The sequence below is a fragment of the Lissotriton helveticus genome, chromosome 9, assembly GCF_964261635.1.
Source record: "Lissotriton helveticus chromosome 9, aLisHel1.1, whole genome shotgun sequence".
Classification (NCBI taxonomy): Eukaryota; Metazoa; Chordata; class Amphibia; order Caudata; family Salamandridae; genus Lissotriton; species Lissotriton helveticus.
Window position 1 is genome coordinate 563,486,552 of NC_136070.1, and position 26,542 is coordinate 563,513,093.

At 44.5% G+C, this 26,542-nt stretch overlaps 1 protein-coding gene across 1 annotated transcript in view; it reads left to right on the forward strand.

Moving 5' to 3' along the window:
- The first annotated feature begins 724 nt into the window (after positions 1 to 724).
- The window catches only part of PYGM (glycogen phosphorylase, muscle associated), a 162,945-nt gene continuing 137,127 nt past the window's right edge, over positions 725 to 26,542 (forward strand). Inside the window, exon 1 of the mRNA XM_078660477.1 lies at positions 725 to 1,134. Within this exon, the coding sequence (XP_078516603.1) occupies positions 892 to 1,134 (243 nt within the window). The 5' untranslated portion in view covers positions 725 to 891. The remainder of the gene's footprint in view (positions 1,135 to 26,542) is intronic.

Sequence of the window (26,542 nt, forward strand, 5' to 3'; positions counted from 1 at the left end):
TTTCTGGCTGTTATCCTGGGCTGGTCACAGCTATGCCTAATACGTTTTAGTGAGATTAATTACTTTCTTTGTAGAAAACGAGCAATACGTGGTTAAAAGTGTAAAAGCTTCCCTTTTGCCCAAGCGACTTTATTTAATAGCGACAGCAGCCAAAATGTTCGGAAACGGCATGGTTTTGATAGAGAGCGATGAAAAAAGTGAAAACTGGCTATAAGTGTGCGTCGAATGAAGAAATTATATATTTTTTTGTGTGTGTTATAATTTGGACAAGAATGCGCGTGTGCTTTAGTGCGGGGGCGACCTCTACTGAATTGTAATTGGATTTATACAGCGTTTACTACCCCTGACTAGGCGTCGAAGCGCTTTACGGCGAGTATTTGCTGATATCACTTAATAACCACAACTGGTATTGATTATTGCATCCGCGTCTGGATGCAGCAGACATATGAGCAGGACATATGAGCAGCCAGATATGGCAAGCTGTAATGTGCTCATCAGCGCGATATATGTGTATTGTGTGTAATATCCTGACTGTTTTCCGTGCGAAGCCTCCATTGGTCTCCAGTAGGACTCACACAGGGCTGCCATTGGTCAGGGAGTCCTACGGTGAAGCTAGACCATGATTGGCGGGGCACGGTCCATGGAACGTCTGTTATTTGTCTGGACTTGCTGCTCGCAGGGCTGTGTCTGACCTGGGTGGTTGTGGGCGGGGCTTAGTGCTGATTGGCTGGAGTTCCCTGCCCTGCAGCAGCCTGTGCTGTAATTGGACAGGGCTTGCTGGGCCGGGGGTATTCTTTAGACCCCCTTCGCTCCCTGTCTCGGCTGTCAGCTTTCAGTGCCTCCTCCGCAGTCGGTTTACCTCTGCCTCCGTGTCCTCCCTTCTCCAGCACCATGTCGCGGCCTCTGACTGACCAAGAGAAGCGCAAGCAAATCAGCGTGCGCGGCCTGGCAGGTGTGGAGAACGTGACAGACCTGAAGAAGAACTTCAACCGGCACCTGCATTTCACCTTGGTGAAGGACCGCAACGTAGCCACCCCCCGCGACTACTACTTCGCCCTAGCCCACACTGTGCGCGATCACCTGGTAGGGAGGTGGATCCGCACCCAGCAGTACTACTATGAGAAAGACCCCAAGGTAAGAGCCTTGAGAAAGTGGAAGGTTAAGAGACCTGCGTTTGTTGACCGCAACCAGTCTTAGCACATAACTTCTCATAGAGCAGTGCTTGTGCGAGGTGGTCCACCAAGAAAGGCGCAGTGGCGAAGTATTGAAGGGTTTGGCTAAAAACCCAGTAGCCGTCATCCCTACTTTGGCCAAGGAAGAACATACAACACTTACCTGCGGTAAAGGTTTTCATGTCGCCCCGCAAACTATACACCCCTGCGTTCAAGTGGAGGCTGGAGGGCATCTTTACTCATCCTAGAGACCAATTACTACTCTGATCTCTAGCGGTTAGCCACCAGAGCACTCCACTCTCTCTTCTCTGGTATAATCATTCTCTCTTTCTCTACCCACTAGAGAAGCTTGCATCCCTTAAAGGGGGCTCCGATTAAGCCCAAGGTATATCCGTAAGGTATGGGAGACGCCCCCCCCCCCACCACATTTTTGCAGGGGAGTCATCGATTTATTTGACACCACTGGCTTGAGGGCTACCTGGCTTATCCCCCCCTTGGCAATGGGCTTCCCGCCCAGTAGAACCTTTACGATACAAGATTCACAGAGGGAGGAAATAAAGGGGGCATCCTTTAAGAACACATGGGCCAGGTCACCGATGCAGCACCTACATGGTGGTGGCGTTTTTTTTTTGTTTGGGCCCATTGGTCCTGGAGACTAGGTCACAGTGCGATTTCGCCGACATCCCAGCACCACTCTCACGCGAGCCTGAGTGTGCATCTGTTTTGCTCTGTGCTTGTCAAAGAACAACCCATGCACGTTTTAAAAAATGAACAAGTATGCATTCGCGGATACAAACGAGATTTGACACCATATATGGAGTTGTGGTATTGGTTTGGGAAATCAGAAGGCTCAGCTAGGTGGCATTCATTACTACCGTTAGGTTCACAAGAGTATGAATCAAGGACATGAAGTGGCTACGATAGATGTATATTTTTTACGTTGTGATAGCGGAGTTTATGGGAAGAGGATGCCATTGCCCACGTTGTGTGTCAGCATTTAAGTGCCAGTCTCAACATACTGTCAACAGATCCCGCTTGACAGTGAAGGACTTGACAAAAGGGTTAATACTTCTCAGATGGTGGTTTGCTCGAAATTCCATTTTATCATACATGTGCGTTTCGCGAGAAAATAGTTTGCAGTAATGGGTAGTATGGGAAGGTGGGTTATTCAAACTACAGTGTTACGTTATGATTTGGGCTTCAGTTTGTCAGGATATTTTGCAGGTAGCTCACTTCAATGACGGTGATGTCCCAGCATTTTGTATTTATGGTTGTTGTGAACATTCCTACGCAGATCCACGTATTTGATTGTGTGCAGTGTAACTTTTGCATGTGTGCACTGAAAGCTGCACCGGTGCTTATGCTGAAGCAAGCATTAGTGTACAAGTTCACCTCCCAGTTATCACTTTCTTGTGTATGTTACATGCTCCTCGATCATCTGTGCTGACTGCCGAGGAGCTGCAAAAGAGTTACACGCACTCAAAAACGTGCTTTTAAGCTGCTGGACTGCACCGTTATATACCTTCCTTTTGTTGGGTCGGATGTTATGAACTCTGGGATTGCCTGCACCCAGAATAATTGATCAAACCAGAAGATGTGAAAACTAGGATAGGATAGTAAAAAAGTATCCACATGTGCGTGATATTCTTAAACTCAGTCAGCAACATGTTTGGTTAATTTTTTTTTTATTCCGTGATTTGCTGACACTTTTTAGTCTGGCTTGTCTGCTGTGTGATTTTTGAATATGCAGAGCTTCATAAGACTTTTGTAGTGGTTTGCCATGGTACTCGAAATTAATTTGCTTTGTGCGCTTGGTGTTCTGAATCCCCTGCTGGCAGTCCAGGTCCCTCCTTGGCAATTCGGGCTGGCCTGTTCCCACGTGGAACAAGGTCAAGACTGATTTGTTTATAGCTGGGACCAAACTGAGGTGGTATGGTGAGCAGAAAAATGATGGGTTGAGATGCTACCCCGAGCGATTGCCATTGGTTTGGCAAATTGCAAGCATTGCTTCCATTACCTTTTGTGTGCTTAATGTGATGTCAAACATGTCATGTTTGAGATTACCAAATTAGCAGTTTACTATGTGAGAGAAAAAAATATGAAAACCCAGCATGACATAGGTCCTTCTCATGAATGTCCGTCAAGTACTGTAAGTGGGTTAGAGCCTCTCTTCCCCGAGTCTTGCTGCAAATGTTACCTCTTTTAGAAACTGCTAATCCTTTGCTTTCTGTCTTTCTAACCCATTCGTTCCAGTCTTCCACTATGTCATATACACAATTCTCAAATAGAATTTCATCGGTCTTCTTGCATTTGTGGAACCTCTAAGCACTGCGGTGGTTTCGGCCCAAAGAGTCTAATTGGAGCATCCTTTGTGCAATCAGCACTTCAGGTTGGCATCTTTCCAGTGATCTCCGTCCCCTCGAGAGTAGCTTCAGTAGAGCATGACCTTGGACGTATGAGTCAGATATTATGTCATACGTGCAATCTCAAAATTATGGAACCACCCTAGAATGTCAGTGCCTGGCGCATAAATGTTTATCTGCTTCTTTGGTGCCTTAAGGGTGCATTCCTGGAATTTTGAGGAGGAATAGTCTTTCCCAGAGGTATCCCTGTATCGGCTTCTAACCTGTGCTTCTCTTCTTCACGGTTTTCCGCTCCTTCTCCAGTTACCGTCTCTTTTCCTGCCTCTCTTGTTCATTCTTCTCTCTCCCTGGGCTCGCCCAGCTTGTCTATTCATTTGCCTCCCTTTTTTTTCCTGAAGGGCTATCATTATAACTATCCTGCTCTTTCTTACCCTTGTGGAGCTCTAGTTCAAGTTTCAGGGTCTGAGTGAAATGTGGCCTACCTGAAGTTGGGATGCATGGGACAGGTGACATCGGGTACTGTAGAGATGGGTGGAGAAGACTGTCTCTGGTACACTCTGGAGAACAATCTTGGGGTTTACTGTGGGGGACAGTCTAGGAGAAATTTCACTTGGGGACTCGGAGCTTGTGTCCAGAGCACTGTCCTCTGGGGTATCATCTAGTGAGTCTTCCCTGGAGTTTCTTGCACTTGTTCCTTCTGTCTGTCGGGCTGCCTCAGACAGCATAGGCTCATTCTGGTCGTAGTCCATATCACAGAGAGGCCTTTCCACACAGGCATGGTTATTGTATGGGCGTATGGGTTCCGGGGAGAGGTCAGAGACAACACAGCTTGCTATGAGGAATACAAGACTGGTGTGCAGGCTTTCCAGAGCCATGCTGGCAACCCTTTACTGACCCCACGTTCTTATAATCTGTTCCCTAGTCACATAATCTGCTATGGGTGTACCTGCCTGTGTGCATAGATGCCATGCTGTGTCAGCAGTCTTGTATCTAATTTACTTTCCCTTCTCCCAAGTCTCCCTCACTCAGCATGTTTCTCCTGCCACCACACTGCCAGGCCTAATTCAGTCTGTGGCCACATGTTTTGAGACTCAGACAATTGAACTTGTGCCTTACGATATGTAATGTGCACCCTGTTAGTGAGGATGCATTTATTAGCCTCTGCTGGCTGTTTGGCCTCGTGACTGTGATAATCTCGCCTACCCCATCTGCTCCCTTTCCCTTTCGGTGCATACGCTGATGATACACAGTTGGTCGTCTCGCTGACTAGGGATGACACCATAGACCAGGGGATCAGCAATCTGACCCTTTGCCTCACCAAGGTGATGGAGTGGATGACCTCCTCCTTTCTAAAACTTAACGGGTCAAAAACGGACATCATGCTCTTGGGCTATAAAGCCCCTCTCAATCTTGACCCCTGGTGGCCAATCTGTTTTGGTCCTCCCCCCCCTTCCCCCTCCCCCCCAAGACCCAAATAAAGAGCTTGGGGGTATGGCTTGACTCTTCCCTGGGTTTTCAAGTCCAGGCAAAGAAGGTTGCTGCGACCTGTTATGGATTGATCAGGGTCCTCAGGAAGGTTTTGACCTTCCTTCTCTTTGAGGCTAGACGCATGCTGGTCCAGTCGTTGATCCTTTCACGGCTGGACTATGCAAATCCGGTCTATTTTGGGGCCCCTGCAGGTTCCATTCAAACCCTGCAATTAGTACAGAATTGTGCAGCTCGACTGCTGATGAATGTACCCAGATGCAGTTCTGCGAAGGCCGCATTGCGGCTTCTCCATTGGCTGCCGATTCATGATAGTTACGTTTAAAATCATGTGAATGGCACATAAGCCCATCTGGAATGGCGGTCCTTCTATCCTTCACCCTTTGTTTCGTCGTCATCAATCTTGCAGATCTTTAAGATCTAATCAGAGTAATCTGCTTGTAGTACCTAGGGTGCAGCGAGCTCGTATGGGAGGTCGCCAGCTTTCCTTTTTGGCAGCCAAGTGCTGGAACAATTTACCAGACAACATCGGGCTCGAAAGTAACCATCTCGCTTTCAGGAAGCAACTGAAGACACTGTTATTCCATGGAGTGTCTATGCTTAGCACTCTGGTCTTATAGCGCTGGGATGCCTAAGGGTAGCCATGCGCTCTACAAAAGCGTTTTCATTAATTCATACTATCTTAACCTGTGCTGAACTGCTACCAGGCACTGCTGTGTCACCAAGCTCCGAAGGGCTGTCCCTCCCAAGGCACCACATTGAGTTTTGCCTCACATTTATAGTCTATGTGCCTTACACATAGTAACACTATTGAGATGATTTCGAGAAAGAGTCTTGCCTCAGAAGATTTTGATCAAATGCTGACAGGTATATTCCTTTAGGCATTCTAGGCACCTCGCGTGGGTGAATACTCACTACCAGACTGGCATCCACCGGCTTTTCCTCATGTCTTTCCTGTTGCACAGCTGGGGCAATAGCTCACTCTGAAGTTCTGAGTGGCTGCCCTGACATACCAAAACTCATAATTTAATTCTTAATTTAATTCTTTCTTCCCAATGTTGCTTGTTTGTTGCTATGTTTGCAGGTGTTACTAACTTCAAAGAGGCAATATGCTCTCTTCATAGCACACACTGCTTTAAGTGTTTCCTCTCTAGGTCTCTAAGTTGGTGATCTTGTTTAGAAGACTGATTTCCCTTCAGCTTTGTTTTTTTCTCGATTTGTTTTGGACCCAACCTCGGAGGTGGTCAGACAAGTCCATGAAACGATCATGACAGACCACAAAGAAGTAGTTATGACTTCAATCTCTCTCTGCATTGGAGTTTCTAACGTTCTTTTATGTAGAGTGTTCGGGTGCATGTATTCCACGTCCGGCAGTTGGGCTACAGTTGGTTGGAGGGTAGCCAAGTGTCTGGCTAGCACCATTAAAAAAAAAAGCTAATCTACACTGTGTAATTGTGTTATTGAGGGTGATCACCATATTTGGCGATGATCTGCTAGCCAACTCCTGTTGGTGTGGCTAAGGACCCCTTCTGTGAAATAATGGACGAAAACTGGTACCTACAGCGAAGCGCCAGCTTTTATGTTGGCGTGCGCAAGGACCAGTGTACTATCAACACAGCTCACGGCTGCTTATGGGCAGCGCTTGCCTCTTTAAAGCACAGAAGACATTTTGTGGTGGACGGGGAGGGGCAATTTCAGTGCAAGCATCAACTATTTTAAGGTTGCTGCACAAGGTACATTGAAAATCTGGTTCTTTACTCTCCTCATGGCAACGGCATCCATTTTTAACGCAGCCTGTTTTCTTGGCTCATCAAGGGACACCCCCCTATTCCGTACGAGGATTGGATGGATATTTTTGAAAACCCTTTATTAGCTCTTGATTTTAACGGTTTCAATGCTGGATAGGAAAAAGCTTTGTTATTAAGCGTGTTGGGGAGTGAGGAACAGCACGCATTTAAATATCTACCCGAGGTTATAGGTGCTAACGAGCCTCCTGACGATGTTTATAAGGAAGCAAGGTCGCGCCTGGAACGCTGATTTGCAAAAGAGTCTAATATAGCTATGTTGCGATACAGATTCTACACCCATCCTCCGAAACAGGAGTCCATTGATGACTTTGTGTCAAGACTGCGTGAGTTGTCTGTGAAGTGCCAGTTTGGTCAAATGACCGATGAACTAATAAGAGACCAACTGATAGTACAGTATCGAAGTAAAAAATTCAGGAAAGATGGGGCAGCAAAGAATCCATTGCTTAAGAATGCTAGTAAGATTGCGAAAATAGTGGAGGCGTCAGATTCCTGTATGCGTGAAATGGGGAAAAGAGATTGGGTGGAGGTGTTTCTGCTATATATAAAGATGAAGAGGAACATGATCGTGTGGGTGTGGTGAATAGGTTTAGGAAAATGTTTAGTAACTCTCCTTTTTCAAGGCTTACAAATTTTAGTGTTCAGTTAAATTTCCTTTCTTATTTTTGTTTTATATTTTTATGTATTTGGTTTCTTTCTATGCTCTATTACTGTAAGGGAGAAAGATGTGTTATGACTTCAATCTTTCTCTGCATTGGGGTTCTAGCGTTTTCATGTAGAGTGCTTGGGTGTGTGGATTCCATGTCCTGCAGTTGGGCTACAGCTGGCAGGGCGGAAGCTTCGCAGGTACCATTAAAATAAGTTAATCTACACGGAGTCATTGTGTTATTGAGTGTGATCACCATAAGTAGCATCGAACTGCAGCCACTGACTCCATGCAGGTCACAGTTCTGGTAATGCGCACTGGATGGAATTCCAGGTCCACTACACATGGGGTCATCTCCTAACCCCTCTTCCCTGCCTAACCTGGAGCAGTCAAGAGTGGTGCATGTAATATGGAAGGTCACCTACTAGGTATTGTAAGTAGGTCCCCCCACTCTGGATCAGGTCCCTCACTGCCAGGTAAGTGATAATGCCTCCCTTTTGGATTCTGCCATTGAGCCAGGGGGATGAATCTACTTCTTCATTCACCATAAGTGGTCTCCAGCACTCTCGGGAGACCCTGAATTTAGCTAGTGTGTGCATGCCTTCTTGCCATACTCAATATGGCCACCAGTGCCGTTGTTAAGAAGGGGACTGAAATTACCATATATTCAAATTGCAACTTATGTACAACTATCCCTGATATGTGAAAAAGATGCAAGTGGCTTAAAATATGTAAAATAACTTTTAATGTCTTTTCACGTTTCTGCTTGTAATAATAACCAGTTCTTTGTTTATTTTTGAAAAGTGCATGCACAGTCAGGGTGCTGCTTCAGAGGGCGAACATGTCAAACCTCTGGCAACGCTGCACATAAAACTGTTCTCGTAGCATGGCACTTTATCTGTAATGTAGTGTGAATCCGTGCTTCTGACAGAATATGTAAGCCTAGAGATTAACGTGCTACATTCTAACCATAAAGAAAAACGGCGGTAAATAGCTTCCTGAAGCAGCAACCCCGTTCCTGCATGGCAGTTTTGAGTTAAAGTTTTTAGATGCTTGCATTATTTGTTTAGTTTAGGCTTTTTTATTTATTTTTCTTAAAGCATTTACTGTTTTTTTGGTGATGGGTAGATGAACATGAAGGTGTAGTTTGTTAAGTATGTCAATTACATTTACATACTTGAATAATGTACATTACAAAAAGTGATCCTCTCTATGACTCCAGCCAAGGGAAAGAGAATGTGTCAGCCCTTCGTACGATGAACTTGTATCGTTTTAGGCCTGTTAAGATTAGTTCATATGTATTTTGTGGACTTGTCTCTGCTTTTCACGTGCAGGGCAGACATCTAAGATGTTCAGCAAAGATTTGTTGGTCCTATGCAACATTAATAAGTGGCTACGAGTTGCTCTTTGGTGGGTTCCTTTGGCTTATACTAAGGCGTATTGTATAATACCCATTCTTGTAGACTGATTGAACAATGCTCCCATTTATGGGCTGCCTAAATAATCAGTTCCTAAGGGTTGCTCCCTGCCACTACTGAGTGGGCTCCTTGGACGTATACTGCAGCTGATCTTATATGGGTTACTCTTCTTTTGCTTCGTGATGGACCTTTCAGGGCATATATTATGGCTGGTTGTAAATGTCCATGCTCCTTGTTGCTCTTAGATGGACTCCTAACGGGATACGCAGTGGTTAATCGCATATTGGCTATACCAGTGGATTGCTCATGTGAAGACAACAAATTGATGGAAGATTGCACCGCCCATGGAGGACACCCTTCCTCTTTGGGTATTTTCTCTCCTCCATGTTCAGTGTGGTTTTCACTGGATGTGCTGATTGCCCTAAAGATGATGGGCATCTGCATGCATCACTGCATCTATTATTTTCTCTTAGACCCACTTGGTTGCTGTGTCATGGTTTGATCCGGTATACTGTACATGCAAGACGTCCAAACACTTCTACATATGCCACACCGTGTCCACCCCATTTTTCCGGCCGAATGCCATAGCATCCTAGCTTCCCTGTTCTCACCAACTCTGACAAAAAACTAGAAGAGCATAACTGGTCTTCAAGCTTGACACTGAAACACCATCCATATATGCAACCTCTCTAGCTCTCCATTACCAATCCTTGCAGTCCCATCAATCCTTGTCTAGGCAATATTATAACATGTGGGACTTAAACTGCTTTGCTCTGTATGCTCCCTCATTAGCATATTGGGCAGTGTTGCCGGCCAGGGTTAAGGTGCGCTCACTGAGCTGTGTGCGGGTCCAGTTCTGTAATAGCTGTGGACAATGACTGGGGAATTTTTAGGACTTCACCAGGAAGGATTGCTTCAGTAAACAATGGTTGGATATTAGAAGAAGGCTGTCTGGGCCTCAGGTTTGATGCGCATAGGCTGACCTCTGCGGAGCCCCAGTACGTGTCTAATAGGGTAGGATTGGGCCCCAGTGGCTGAGATGTGTTAGAGTCCCTCTAGTAGTGTAAGGAATGATACCGGAGGTCAGACTCTTGTCACAGCTGATGCTCTAGTCCCAGTACTGGACTAGCAGCGGGTGACCTGGATCAGCGCAGTTACATTAACAGATCTGTGTGTGGCTCCCAGTACCGCAGTAGCAGAGCATGGCAGGTCAAGACCTCGGCCCTTTGACAGAGGTGTCCATGGGTCACATTTTAAAATAACAGGCGGTGCATCAGTTCCGGTTCACCCTAGTACAGCTTCATGTGGGTTCCAGTACCGGCAGCTGTGCCGGTCTGGTCTCGGGCACAGCCTCTTAGGGTCCCGGTGCGCTTTTCTCCAACCCTCTGCCCTAGAGCTACGCCCGTGTCTCTGGAGGACGCCGGCTCCATTCGTGAATGTCTCTCAGATGTCCTTGGGGCTGATCGCTGTGCGGGAGTGTGGATTCCCTGGAGGTCTCGCGCCGGAGACGTCCTGTTAGGGGCAAGGCCTCCATCCGTGCTTGTCACTCTCGGACTGGGGTGGGGGCCGGGGCTAGCGCTCCTGCTCTGCAGATACCGTATATAAATAGCAACGGAGCATTACATGGAATTCTACGACATTAATAACCCAGCACTGGTGGAGGGCGGAGGGTCTGGAAGGCAGAGGTTATCGAAGGCCTGCGCAGAACCGGATACTAGGAGGGGGCGGGAGGCTGTGCGCTCTAGCACGTCCTACCCTGCTGTCTCCCTCGAGCATTTCATCGATATTGTAAAATATGTCTAAGATCACTGTACCGGAGTTAGCCAGGCACCTTCACCCCTCTATTTCTCTGTATTATTATTTATCACAAGAAATGAAGGCCACCTCCGTTTTGATTCACTGGACACTTGATGAATTAGCAACCGCTCTGGCGTTTTTATACTCCCATCGTTTCCATCTCACTGGGGAGCACAGCATGTAGTGTTTTTTTTTTTTTTGTATTTATTTATTTCTACCGTTTCACCGCACTGGAAACAAACATTGGCAATGGCATTAGGCCTAGCCTATGAATGAAAGTGCCTTTTGTGTCCTTGATTTTGTTTAGGTACTCAAGCCGTCCTACATGCACTCTGTCGCTCATCTTTCTGCTCATACATTATTACATTGACTCGTTCTTTCACTCACCCACTGACACAACCTCTATAAAACACACACAAACTGGGAAAAGTATGCAAGATAAAGTAAAGGATTATGGTAGAAAAAAATGATGCAGCTGTCTTAACAAAATGGGCATATGCTTGCAATAATGGAGGAAAATAGCAGCTGTCTGTCTTGCAGAGATATTGCAAATAGTCTGTTATACAGTTCCTGCATGGCTGCCACATTTAAAACCAGCATGTTAGCCATATTAGCATGGTAAACTGATGATACACTATTGACAGCAGCATTCCTGGTTTAGAGCAAAAGGCCACAAGGGGTGCGGTGCACTGCAGATAAACGAGCAGCAAACAATCCATGCATTACCACTGCCTGGAGAGCTGTGCTATGCTTTTAACAAATATTAAAGTAAAAAACAGGAAAGGCAAAGGGTAACTATAAAAGGAGAATATTGAAAGCTACAAGACTGGTCAACAAACCCTGACATGGACACTTGCTCACATTCAGATGAATGAACAACTGTGTTCTGAAAATGGCATAATTTACAGGGAAATCAAGCCAGTGATTTTTGAACTAAACTATTCCCCTATGAAGTACACTGTCATGTATGGAAGCAGAGCATACATTATTCTCAGGCAGACAAATGGCAGAAAATACAATCCACCCATAAAAGCCTACTGCTTTTAACATATGCTTTACATAATCTGTGTCAGTTCTATTACATTTATCATAACTTCGTAATAAACTGATTTTACCTGTGGCACTGGGAATATTTTTTGCCTTCCTAGTGAACCTATCAGGCCTCTGTTATTACAGGCTTCTTACCATAACCAAATGAGGCCTCATTTACTGAGTTTAGGCTTTCTCACAAGGCAGTCATCTGGCATACAGTCATAACTTACATAGTATATAAAATTACAGCTGGCAAAAACTAAAATACTCTCTCTCCTGAGAGGGCCTAACAAATATTATGACAGTGAAAGTCCTCTAGATCCACGGTTTGTAAGAAGGGGTAACCAACACCAAAACCCTAGCCTACTATGGTAATCTGTGAGCTTCCACTAATAAAATACTGACCTTTTGCAGTTGAAACTGTGTAATAACAAGCCACCTTAAATGTCTATAATATAAGCTTTTCTCAATCAATAAGTCAGGCCTACTGCCTTTATCATAACTTAATTCTAAACAATCAGGCTGATAACCTTTATCTTTGGCTTGCCACCAGAACCAACTCAGACCTACTGTGTTGCCATCCGGTATATTATAATAAAATTAGAAATATGAACGAAATACAGTTGTCAAATCAATATGAAACCTCTTTCAATAGAGCCTAGTAAGGATTACCATAGTCAGATTGTCTATCTCCATGATTTGTTTGGGGTTGTCACCAAAACCCTTCCCGATTACTGTAATCTGTGAGATTCCATGTAACAAAATACCTGCCTACAGGCATAAGCACAGTGTATTAACAATCCACCCGTAAACGCCTACTAGCTTAAACACATCCTTTTCACAGTAAGTAAGATCTACTTCTTTGTCATTGGTTTTCATTTTAAATGGATCATACCTAAGGAATCTGATATCACTTTTCCCTGTGAACCGATAAGGCCTCTAGCCTTTACCAATGGATTAACACTATATACAACACAGGTCAGGTCTATTGACTTTGTCCCAATGTTTCATTACAAACTGATCAAACCTATGAAATATGCTTTTACCTTTCCCAATTAACTGATGAAGCCGTTACCATTCAATTTACTTCTTACCCAACACCGGCCTGTTCAAGTGCACAAAATCTGGCAACCCTCGTATATATTTTTAAAATTACAAATATGTAGAAAAAATACAACTTTCAAAAACCGTATACAACCCCTGTCAACGGGGAATAAGAAGAATCATCACAGTGAAAACCCTAGAGTTTTTCAGAGTGAGTGGCTGATACCAAAACCCTTGCCTACTACGGTAGTCTATGAGAATACATGTAACAAAATATGTCTATAGCCTGTAACACAACTGTTAAAGGCAAACTTGCTTTAACTAATGCTTTTCACAATTAATAAGCTAGACCAACTGTATCTGTCACATTTCATCACAAGCAGGCAGACCTATGACTTCAGATATAGCATTTCCAATCACCAATCGGGCCTACAGTTCGCCGCCATAACCAACACAGGCCTACAGTTTTGATTGTGTATTAGGTAGCTGCCTTGTGGAAAAGTTTACAATCATAAAATTAGAAAGGTATACAAAATTAGTTAGTTAAGGAATATACTATCTCTACTAAGAGAGCCTAACAAGGATTATCACAAAACAAACCTGCTATATCCACCTTTGTTTCACGGGGTAACCAACACCAGAACCATTTCCTACTGCAGTAATCTGTGAGATTCCACGTAAAACGAACCTATCTATAGGCTTCAATATAGAGTAATAATAATTCACATTTAAATCCATTTTGACTTTAACATATGTATTTCACAGTAAATACATCAGACAAGGTGCCTTTATTATAACATTTCATAGTAAATGGATAAGGCTGATGGTCATAATCGGTGGTTTTGCTTTGTTCGCTTTAAGTTGGCGGGGTATGCCCAGATGTGGGTCCCTTGCTCACTTTGCCACTGGGTTCAAGCTAGCTTGGCTGATGACGGCTGAATAGCCAGAAACCGGTCCCAGGATGCTTGTTTCCGGTCCAGGAAAGACATGGCTTGGCAGTTCGGGCTGGACTGTTCCCATGAGGCACAGGGTCAGACTGATTTGCATATGGCCATGTCTGAACTGGGGTGGCGGAGTGAGCTAAATAATGATGATGGATTAAACCCAGATCAGTTGACTGGGGGTGAGTGCTTGCAATGTTCAACACTTCGTCCCTTATCCCCTTTGGTTTTGCTTTGTTTGCCCTAAGTTGGCAGGGTATGCCCAGACGTGGGTCCCTTGCTCACTTTGCCACTGGATTCAAGCTAGCCTGGCTGATGACGGCTAAATAGCCAGAAACCTGTCCCAGGATGCTTGTTTCTGGTCCAGGGAAAACATGGCTTGGCTGTTCGGGCTGGACTGTTCCCATGAGGCACAGGGTCAGACTGATTTTCATATGGCCATGTCTGAACTGGGGTGGCGGAGGGAGCTAAAGAATGATGATGGATTAAACCCAGATCAGTTGACTGGATTAAACCCAGATCAGTTGACTGGGGGTGAGTGCTTGCAATGTTCAGCACTCCGTCCGTCATCTCCTTTGGTTTTGCTTTATAATCCGTGGCTTTCAAACATCATTAGCTCAGTCCTGCTGTATAAACTTTGTCTCAAGCCAAAATGTACAATGCAATCAGTCTTTCCAGTGAAAACTCACAAATCCAGCTCAATTCAATGCTGTACTCTGGGTTATCAACATGTGGGTGGAGTCGAAGCCCCTCTCTCAGTAGTACTCTGAAAGCTCTCTTTTGTTTTTCACTTTGTCAGGCGGTAGTTGCACTGTCAAGCCAGACCTAAAAATCCATGTAGGTTAGTACATCCTGGGGGTTTCCCATACTGCTCCCAAACACAAAACTGCACTCTAAAGTCAAAAGTTAATGATAGAATGGGAGAATGCTAAGACTGCAATACTTGCCCCATCCCATCTGAGTACTGTCTGAGGAGAAACAAACACCGAAAATGACTCTTCAACAACATTACAATGCGTGCACCTGAAATCTCAAGCAGTCATACTGCTGCAGGCTCAGGCAGCTGGATAAATAAATAAAATAATGACTATGATGATCCCCGTCACATAATTTTGTAACCGCATAGGCATTTTTTAATTTTTTTTATTGACATATTCAAAATGGATTGGTAAATACATAAAAGTATAGTGAATGAGGCTTTTTAAAATTTAGCTTGAAAGCGCTTTTGAAAAAAATTAAACCAATAACATGGTTGAGGGAGCAGGGGTTGGGGAGGGTGTGTGGGTGAAGCAAGACTGCAGCATGGAGAAGCAGCACTAAGGGAGAAAGAAGGGCAATGTGGAGCACGGGGGAGGTGGCACAGGCAAGAGTGCAACATGAGTGCAGGTGGAGATAAGCACATGGATGAGAGAGCAATATGGAGGGGCAGAAAGAAAAGCACATGCGAGAGAGAGACCGCTGGAAAACACATGCACTCCCGTGGAGTACTTGAAAAGGAAATAGAGAGAAGTGGAAGCATAGCAGCCAACCCATAAGGAGAGATGGTAAAGACGCTATGCTCCATGTGAGGAACAAACACAAAATTTACTAGCTGGGACCTGAACAGCCATTGAATAAGAAGGGTGCGAATGAGGGTGACCCCAAAGCCAACCAATGGTAAGCAAAGGAGGGCTGAGAGTCTATGCATGTATTTAGTAAGCCCACAATATGTCTTTTGCAATCACAGCTTTCACTGTCTGGTAGGCTTAACCAAGCAAGCATTTGCAGTGCAATAGGTCTCACATTTGCAAGAGTTTAAGCTATTGACATTGTAAAGGACAATGCCTTTTATTTATGTTTTGCTAATTAACACATAAATAAAAGGTATTGTCATTTACAATGCCAATAGATCAAACTTTTGTAAATGCGAGACCTATTCAAAGAAGAGGCCGCCATTGTCCCGGGATTCTTGGAAAGTGAAAGCACACATGGTGTGTTGAATGTTGCAGGAAAGCATGTCATCTCTAATAAAAGAGAGAGGGACCCAAATACCAAAGGGATTGGGTACCAGTATTAGACGTTATGTCAGAGTAGAAATTCCCTTTGGGCACATTCAGTATAGATCAACTTCTCAAACCAGAATCAACAATGAACATTCAGACACATTAAAGAGCAATGCATAAGAAACAAGATTATGTAAAAACGGTAAATTCGGTATACACAGTTTATTTATACTTAAAAACAACAATAAAAAGCAATTTAAAATTATATAAAGACTTGGGAACACAGAGAATAAATCAAAGGAACAAATCAAATACATGAATTAATTAAATCTATTTCCTAAAGCTGTAAGGGAACGTGCATAAAGGTATATTCAGCCACAATCAGAATATTCCTAAATTAGTACATATTTGTGGTATTCCCTTAATTTCGACGCGTTTCAACGGACAAATAGTATAAGGCCGCCTTCATCAGGAAAATATTGACTGTCTTCCCAAGATATCTTATAAACAAATACTTATCATCAGAGTAGGGGAATGATGCCTCCTTTCTCTTGGTAATAATGAATATATTAAAAGTAGACACCTATTGTGTGGACAATAGTGCGATCAATCCTATTTAGTTTTTGTCAGAACTCCAATGGCTGGAAATAAGATAGTTCTTGACGAGTAAAAACAACGCTTCTCGATCGTTATTGTAGGTCCCCACTACACGCGGTACACTATCCAGATAGCAGATAAGTAGTACGAATCCGTATGTCTAGCAGAATTTGTAAGATTACACATATTCCTAATTATATGCGTGCTCACGAGTTAAGGGCCTCTTTTGTCTTTTCCTTCTCGTATTATGCAGCCTGTGGTGCGGTCGTCTTCAACAGAAAGCTTTCTGTTGAAGACGACCGGACCACACGCGGGACACGAGACGCATTTTAAACTAAGAGGCTGCATTATACGAGAAGGAAAAGACGAAAGAGGCTCGTAACTCGTGAGCACGCATATAATTAGGAATATGTGTAATCTTACAAATTCTGCTAGACATATGGATTCGTACTACTTATCTGCGATCTGGATAGTGTACCGCGTGTAGTGGGGACCTACAATAACGACCGAGAAGCGTTGTTTTTACTCGTCAAGAACTATCTTATTTCCAGCCATTGGAGTTCTGACAAAAACTAAATAGGATTGATCGCACTATTGTCCACACAATCCGTGTCTACTTTTAATATCTTCATTATTACCAAGAGAAAGGAGGCATCATTCCCCTACTCTGATGATAAGTATTTGTTTATAAGATATCTTGGGAAGACAGTCAATATTTTCCTGATGAAGGCGGCCTTATACTATTTGTCCGTTGAAACGCGTCGAAATTAAGGGAATACCACAAATATGTACTAATTTAGGAATATTCTGATTGTGGCTGAATATACCTTTATGCACTTTCCCTTATAGCTTTAGGAAATAGATTGAATGAATTCATGTATTTGATTTGTTCCTTTGATTTATTCTCTGTGTTCCCAAGTCTTTATATAATTTTAAATTGCTTTTTATTGTTGTTTTTAAGTATAAATAAACTGTGTATATCGAATTTACCGTTTTTACATAATCTTGTTTCTTATGCATTGCTCTTTAATGTGTCTGAATGTTCATTGTTGATTCTGGTTTGAGAAGTTGATCTATACTGAATGTGCCCAAAGGGAATTTCTACTCTGACATAACGTCTAATACTGGAAAGCATGTCATGCCTGCAGTAGGAGAAACTCATGAAAGAAAAATAGTGCTTACAGACTAAAAAACAGACTAAAAAAAAACAAAAAAACTTAGTGTAACACCAGAAGTAAAAGGGCCAGTCCTCATGGGAGATTACAAATGAAGACAAGGCGGTACTGAGGAGAGACTAATAAGCCTATTAATGAATCAGAAGCCAGCTTTTACGAAGGGCAATGACAAATTCCTCACTGTATCACTAAGTGATTTGAAGAGAACCGACAGACGTTTCTGTCCTCAAAATGGCTGGCATAAGAACACTAACTTGGTTGATCTCTTCAAGCATCACTACAATGAATAAAGGGCATGAAAGGTGTTTCAATGTCTTTAATCAACAAATGTCTCTAAATGGGGCCTGCAACGCCAAACGGGCAGTTTGGCTTTTCAAAGACGCTAACGCCAGAAAATATAAACTACTGCAGGTTACAGATTAGGAACCTGCATGGAGTACTGTTGAGTCAGGAAAGACCACGGTGTTACACATATCTGGAAGACAGTCAGCTAGAAGGAGCATCACTTTAAGATTTACCAGGAACACGTGGAACCTGTGTCAACCAAGAGCACACCCTGCATTCTTTCCGAAAGCTGTGACGACCTCTTAGCTTTCTTCGATAACGTTGTTGGTTGCAGTTATGCAGAAAACAGGTCAGAACAACAGATTGTCACTCAAGGTACCGTTTATCTCCACCTTCCTTCTCCCTCTTATTTCAACCCCAACAACTAGACAGAATTTATGCTGCCAAAATGTCTTGGTAAGTTACGTGCTTGCAGCTGACCTCTGTGATAATGAGTGCAAATCCGCTAGTATCACGTGGACCTTTCATGAATAAACTGAGCAACGGTAAGTGGGTTAGAAGATACACCTGTTATTTTACACTACTTTTAAATAGTGAAACAGTGCCTCGTGATGAAAATAATTTAGGTTATCACTTAATTCAAAACTTCAGGTCCCAAGCAGTCTTAAATCTTTAAATATCCCAGTGTATTCAAACCCAGCATCCTTCATAAAAACCTGTGCTCCAGGTATCTGAGAATCCTAGATTTTTGTTAATGGGTAAGAGTCCAGGATGTCTCAATAGTGCCCTGTCCAACTGTTTCGACAGTAGCCAATGCATGCGTCAAACACTTCTACCAATTCCTTACACCAGCCACATTCTGGGAGGAGAGTTTAGCACTCCACTTTAGATGTAGGAACCCATTTGCTGTTCCACAACTGATATTAGGGTTGCTGAGCCATGTGGAACCTTCTCATTCTATTTGACAAGAACAAGAGGGTTCTGGGCTACTTGACCTGTCACCAGCCAGTGCACCATTGACCTTTGAATCCCACAGGACAGATTGAAGCCTTGATTAAGACTGATGGTCCTTCTGCTGGAAGGTTCATTGTCCCTCTCTGACCAGCCCAGCACATCTGGACTGGTTCCACTATGTTCTCAACACAATTTTTAATTTGTGCTCCATGTAGGTTTCCCTTTGCAGAGGTGACATTGCAGCCTATATCCTAACATGGAAATCCATATGCTCTGACTAGAGGTTGCGCTGTCTCAGTTAACAGCACTGAGTTTTAGAAGCTCATTCGACTCGGGATAACATGAATTAACTCTTCCATAAAGGGGCCTACTCCTTGCGACGGTAGAGGCTGCTAGGAGTACAAAACCTATTGACAGGCCTCGGTGCTTATCCCTCTGGGGAGTAAAGCCCCCTCCATGCCCTTCCTCGTCTTTGCACAGAATAGATAACACCTCTACAGTTTCCTTTCTCACTATATTAGTGGGAGATATGAAGGATACCCTCGGACACTGTGCTCGGAGTGCATCAGTGCATGCATTGAAGAACATCTAGACATGTCTGCCCCTCTGTCTCACTGTATTACGGCTTGGAATGAAGACTGTTTCCGCTTTCAGGTACTGGCCTGCATGAAGAACTCTACCAGACACTGCAACGTCACAGCATGGAATAAGAACAGCACATGTATGTTACAACATGGAATCTGAACCATGCCTATACAGTGCTTTCATGTATTGATGCATTGAATGAATAACTTCCCCCGACGTCTGTAGCTTTCTCTTGCACTGCCACTCTGCAAAGAATAAAGACGCCAACCCGTTTCTATCCTTCGTCCTGCATCAGTGGAGGGAATACATAAATAATTTCTTCCCTTTCAATCTGCATCACCGCATGGACTAAAGAACATTCCTAGATCATTCTTTTACACTGCATCCCGGGGCTAAATTTAAAAACGCCCCGTGCATTTCTTTCACACTGCACATAATAAAGAACATTCCCAGACCTTTCTGACTGACCTTTGTCATTGTGTGTCATTCTTCGAATAAAGGGAACTCTAGGCTTCATGGATCAAAGAAAACCAGAGGCACTCTAGGTTTCTGTCACACTGTATCCCTGCGCGTAATAAAGGACACCCCGACCCCTCTGTCCTCCTTTGCTTCATTGTGCATCATTCATGAATTAAAGAAACCCTGAGGCACTGTAGGCTCTTATCACACTGTATCACTGCATACATTAAAGACCATTCCCAGACATTTCTTTCTCGCTCAACATGAATGGAATAAAAAACGCCCCAAGACATCTCTTTCACTGTGCGAGTTGAAGAAATTCCCAGACATTTATGCGCTGCTTTGCCCTGTAGCAGGGGACAGATTGGCGAGAGGCATTTATGGTCTTTGAACACACTGTGTCACTGCAACGAACATTCCTGTCCTCCTGACTTGGTGCGTCACACTGTTTCCCCGACGGCGCATTGATTCGGCTCTGTCTATCTCTACGTGTGGAGGCGCTCGTGACCTGCGCCCTTTGCGGTACCTCTAGAGGTCGTACCCTAGAACCGCCCTTCGCGTTCCTTGCTGCCTGCTACCTATCGCCTCTGTCCTGACACCGGCTGCTTCTTCAATGAAAGTTATTCATGTCTCGGATTGACATTTTCGGTGACCTCTGGCATTTGACGCTGGAGCGTCTTCCGGGCGTGGGGGGCTGACGGGACACCAGATACAGGGGCAGGTGTACCACCGACCCTGTCAGAAATAGTTCCAGTGACCCCCTTCAAAGGTCGGACTGAAAGGAGAGAAATGTCGACCTTGGAGGCAGACCAAGAGGCAGCTGGAGGTCACGGAGGGTGCGCGAGCAATGGGGGCGCTGGATAGAGGTCCTCTGGGCTGAGGGAGGGTGATAGGGTGAAGGACAGAAAGATGGGAAGTTCGCTTTGGGAATTTCGCTTCGAGGGACTATGGCCTAGGATCAAGTGAGTATCAAAGATGAGGTCTTGTGAGACGAGGTCAGCGGGCATATGGATTGCTCACCTATTGGACGCTCCCTGTGCCACCCCAGCTCAGGGGGGGATAGCTGAGTAGAGATACAGATTGGTAGTGGAGAATATTGAGTTGTGCCTAACCAAAATGGTGGTTTGGGTTCCTCACTTTATGAAATCAACCTTAAGTTCAGGCCGGAGAGCATGGACATTCATTTTCACTTGCGAGCAAGCAAAGTTGTTGGGCTTACAGGGGTCTAGGCCACCGGGATTGTGTGTCAATAGAAGATCAAAATATGCAGCTGTCTTATTACGGAGCAGTAAAAGGCAAATTATGATTTCCCAACGTACCACATTCGAAGGCAATTTTTCTCTATTTTGACTTTTTTAAATAAAAAAATAAAAAAGATTTTGTTGCTCAGTGATTCGTATAAATGTAGCTATTGGCCATATGGAGCATGTCCTCACAAATCTCAATATGAGAACATTTTCTGTGTTTTGCACAACAGATACAGGAAAAAGGAAAAACGAATCCTCTCGCACTGCCCCACACCCCCTTTCAGCTTCTCCCATCCGGTAAGGCAAAGAAGTTAATAACTAACTAAGTATTAGCTCCAGGAGTCAACTTATATCAGTAACATGCAGGATCAGTTCAAATAGTCACTCACGTCCATCTCCTCACACAGTCAGTGGAAAATATTCAAAGTTCTCATTCGTGGTGGTTATACCTTGTGGGATGGACCTTCGAGAGAAAGTTGACTATTGGAGTCCAGCAGGCCTCTTATTCAAAGAGTTAATTTTTAATATTTCTAATTAGGCACTCTATCTCTACTATTTCTCAGAGCCTAATTTCACTTCTAGATCGCTGTAGAGTATCGCTTTGTCAATAAGCATTATGTTTGTTTATGCTCCGGGGGTATCAGCCCCAGTAGAAATAAGACTGGTATGAAAGAATATGGGAAGCCTATGATCTCCTGAAAGGCTTGACACATCTTCCCAAAATGGTAGAATTTCTGGGAAGCGCCACCGGATATATTCAAGAGTCTCTATCTGACCACACTTCCTCGAGCACAACGGACTAGACCTTGGAAACCTTTTGTGGAGTTTCGAGGGGTAGAGGTGCCAGTTGTAGAGCAATTTGTAATGTATATCCTTGATTTTGATGGAGATCGAACATATGTGTAGGTCTGACCACAACCTATCCCGTTTCTTGTCAGTACTTGTTCTATATAGTGCTCTGGTAAGCCCCCCTTGTGCGTAGGATTGCTACCCTCAGTGTTGTGTATAGTTTGGAAATGAGCCCTCTGTTTTCGTAAGCAATTAGTTGGCCCAGTGTTTTAGCTGCGCAAATCTTATGCTTTCTATTTTGGGCAACTGAAAGTCTAGTTTACATTTTGAGAAAGATTTGATTTCACCCTGATGGAACACGTCGGAAGTGTATCTACAGGCCCTTAGGTGCCATTGTGGAAAAGGCCGTCCTTTCCAGTGCTGGAGTAAAATCTGGGTTTGCATATATTGGTGCTGATGTTGTAAGAATTTCTTGTCTATTAACCATGTCCCATATCGGACTGGTTGTTCCCATTGGTGTACTCCACGTCTGTGAGGTTTATGGAGCCAGATAACTTCTCTTAGTGGTCTTGTCATGACCGCTCTTTCCGTATGAGGCCATGATATGTCTGTCTCCATTTTAGACCATTACACTATGGTGAGGAGGTGCGCCATTGCAATAGTATGAACTATAATTTGGTATGGCTAGTCCCCCGCATGGTTGTGTGTTGGTACAACGAGTTCCTCAACCCTGCATACTTAAAAAACGCAGTCTGTATAACAACCGTGTCTTAACCACGCATTGCTTTACCACGCATGCCTTTACCACGAATTTTCATGGTAAAGACATGCATGGTAAAGGGGTATGCGTGGCTAAGGTTACTACCCCCACCCCCATCCTGAAGTGCACATTCTCCTACCCCCACGCTGTGTCCTCCCCCTGCCCTAATGCCTAATACCCTGTCCTTAATACTACCCCACCCTCCCCTAAGCCCTAAAAACTTACCCAACCTCCCCCTGAGCTCTAAAAACGACCCACTCTCCCCTAATCCCTTAAAACGACCCCTGAGCCCTGAAAACAATCACTAAAAAATACACCAAATCCCCCCATGAAAACTGCTACGAACCCTCCCACCCCTAGAAATTACCCCGAACCCCCTTCACCCCAGAAAATTACCCCAAACCCCCCCACCACCCCTGACCACTACCACAAACCCCCACCAGCCCTGAACACTACCCCAAACCCCCACCACCTCATAAAACTATCCAGAACCCCCATCCCGAACCCCCAACACTCCATAAAACGACCACATCACCCCCTGACCTAGCCCCCTTACCTTTCTGGATACCGACGCTCCTCTTTCCCTGTTCATTCTGAACACTAGAGCGCATTTTCCTTAACCAAGCTTGTGCGTGGTTAAGGTAAAGTCGTTGTTCGGGCAACGCTTGCGGGCTTCTGAAACCCGTGGCTCTGGCTTCGTAGTTCCAGATGTCCCCCCCCCCCCCCCCCCCCCGCGCTGCTTGCTTTGCTGCAGCAACCTCAGAAGGATTCTTGGTATAGAGTTCCTCCATATGAACTTAATTTATGACAGTTTGTCTGAAGACAAAGAAAGTCCTCAGTTGTGACCGGGAGGGCCTGCACAACATGTTCATCTTGATAACATTCAATTCAATTCAAAGAATCTTTATTCGGTGATTAAAAAACACCATAAAAGCACATTCATATATACACAATAAAAAAGCATTAAACATTTCAGAATTCTTTGTACGATAAATTTACAGACATAGTTGCAGTAATATGACCATATTTAACGTTAAAAAAAAAAAGCAGAATAAAAAGTTTCAATCTACACCTCTAGTGAGCCTTAATCTTAGGGCAACTTTAATGAAATTCAAAATACTACACAGTGTAAAAGGGTCCTCAGCTTTCTGTAAGAAGACTAATGCCTCCCTTGCGTGGACCAAATTAGCATTTTTCAAGATGTTTACAAGATATTTACGCCGGGGCATAGAGTAGAGGGGGCAAAGTAAGACCAGATGAAGGGAATCCTGCGGAGACCTATTGTCGCAGCCGCAGGGCCCCTTCTGGTCTATTGTTGTAACAAACCCAGCTGGTGATGCCAACATGAATGGGAGTAAGTTAAGTCTAAATCGGCACATCATGAACCTATCCTGGGCATTATGCATGAGAAACAAGTACGGCTCCATGCCTTGAACACTTTTTACTAGGCGATGGGCCCTCACAGTTTTTTTACAGCCTTCAACCACCTCTCTGCGCATGGTTTTCTGTTCCAGGAATATTCTCCCCACATACTGTTTGTCCTGGGCTACAATCGATGTAGGGTGAAGGAAGAGGTTCCCCAGGCCTAGCTCCACTAAGTTATTCTTTACATAAAGGAGCCACGGAATACGCATACATTTATCCCTCTTTAGACAATCTGATAAAATTTCCCTACTTAGTGACGCCTCCGGGTTCACCCAAATTTTTAGCCAGGCTATAATTGGCCTCAACTTTATCAGATCTTCTATGTGTGGTCTCCCTAGCTCACTGTGAGCAATCGAACCAGCGGTACATTGTGGGACCCTCAAAACTGATTTCAAGTATTTGTTTTCTTCTCTCTGTATGCTAGTGGTGTTAACAAAGCCCCATACCTCTGCCCCATAAATTACCTTGGAGCATGATACAGAGCTATACAGGTTTAACACCTGTTCCGGGGACCATCTTCCTAGCCTCCTGCCATAACTAGCAATTGCCCCGTTCGATGATAACATTTTACCGCAGCGTTCCCCCACCAAGGTATCAAACCGCAAGGCACCATCAAATGTAACACCAAGGTATGGAAATGTTTTGACCTCCTCCAATGTATGGCTCCCTATTTTGTAGGTAAATTTAGAGGCATTTTTTTTCCCTGCCCGGAGCACATAACATTTACTGAGATTTGCTGAAAGATCCAGGGCGCCCATAAAGCTAACAAATCCGTCAATCAGGGTTTGAAGGCTCCTCGGTGTGCGTGCGATCAAAACCGCGTCATCTGCATAAAGCAGGACGGGGATATGCCGCGACCCCACCCTTGGGCAATCTGCCTTCAATCCTAGCAGAAACTGCTCTAAGTTGTTAACATAAAGGGAAAACAAAAAGGGAGCAAGAATGCAGCCTTGACGAACTCCACTCTTGCAAGGAAAGGAACTAGTCAGCCCCCCTCCCTATTAAAGCGGACCTTGGCAGTAGTATCACTATGCAGTTCTTTCAAGATCTTAACTAAGCCGCTCTCTATCCCCAGGTTGAGCATCATGCCCCACAGTTTTTCCCTGTTCACGTGATCAAATGCTGCTGCCAAGTCCATAAAACCCATGTAAATCGGTTCATCACTAGCTATGGTATACTTGGCAGTCAGCATATATAGATTCAAACACTGATCGCTAGTGGACCTCCCTACCCTAAAGCCGTATTGGGTGTCCGAGAAGATGTTCCTTTCCTCGGTCCACTCGGACAATCTATTAAGGATTGCCCTCCCCAAAAGCTTTGCTGACACATCAATCAGGGAGATCGGGCGGTAGCACTTTGGGTCATCCCTGTTGCCCTTTTTGAAAATTGGCACAATTACTGCCGTGGACCAGGATCGGGGCAGGCCATGAATAATAGCGGTGTTTATTACCCTTGTCATAAGGGGGGCCCACACTTCGATGTTACTCAGAAAAAGGTCGGGAGGAATTCCGTCGGGCCCCGGTGCTTTATTTCTGGTCAGGCCCTCGATCCCTGCAATTATTTCCTTGATGGAAAATTCCACCGGTGTAGCCTCAATAGAACTGGCCGGGGAGTCTACAATGGGACCCGACTCATGGTTATACAGGCCCCTAAAGTGGTTAATCCACTGCTCAGGGAGAATATTTGCCCCTACATCCGGGGAGTCTTTTTCCTGGAAAGTTGGGTTGTTAATTATTTTCCAGAAACCCACTAGGTCCTTTTTTTCCCCCGCTTCTCGAAGATCTGCCCATGCTTCCGCCTGCAAGGCAAACTTCCTCCTCTTAATTTCTCTTTTGTAAACGTCTCTACACTCTTTAACTTTATGGGGGATCCTTGGTTTGGCTTTAAGGCTACTCTTGAGCTCCCTCAGGGCTTTAGAGCAGGCTTTATCAAACCAACGCGGATTCCCATCAGACTTGAGAGGCACACTGGTTTTTAACAAACCGTCGACCAGCTTGGCGATCTGGTCGAAGGCTGCCATTACCCTCGGTCCATGGACTTCGGTATCCAGGCAGTCATTAATAGCTAGTCTCCCTGCATCCACCAAGCCCTTATAAAACTTTTCCCCATCAATTTTTGCCCATTTTAGTCTCCTGCCCTGGTCTGTTGCCCTCTCAATGATAGTGGGGTGGGCTCTAGGTCTTGGGCCTGCCAAGTACAACAGTTCCAGGGTAAGAGGGTTGTGGTCGCTAAAACCACTCCACTCAATCCCAGCACTGATTGTCTTATTCATTAGTGCCCTCGAAACCAAGATATAAACTATAAAAGAGGAGCATCCTCTACCCTTAAATGTGGGGGGGAGTGTGCCACCCTCCTGCAACACTACCTTGTTAATGGTATGTCCCAGATCATATTTAGACCGTAACATCCTAAGGGCAAGGCCCAACGGCGTGTGTGAGAAATGCGGTCCATTCTCCAGTGGACATCGGGACCAATCTATATTTGTTTGGACCAATACAGGGCACAAATGGCAGTTAAAATCTCCCATAACCACTAGCCCATAAGAAGGCCCGTTTTTTTGACCTGTAAGTACCTGACTCAA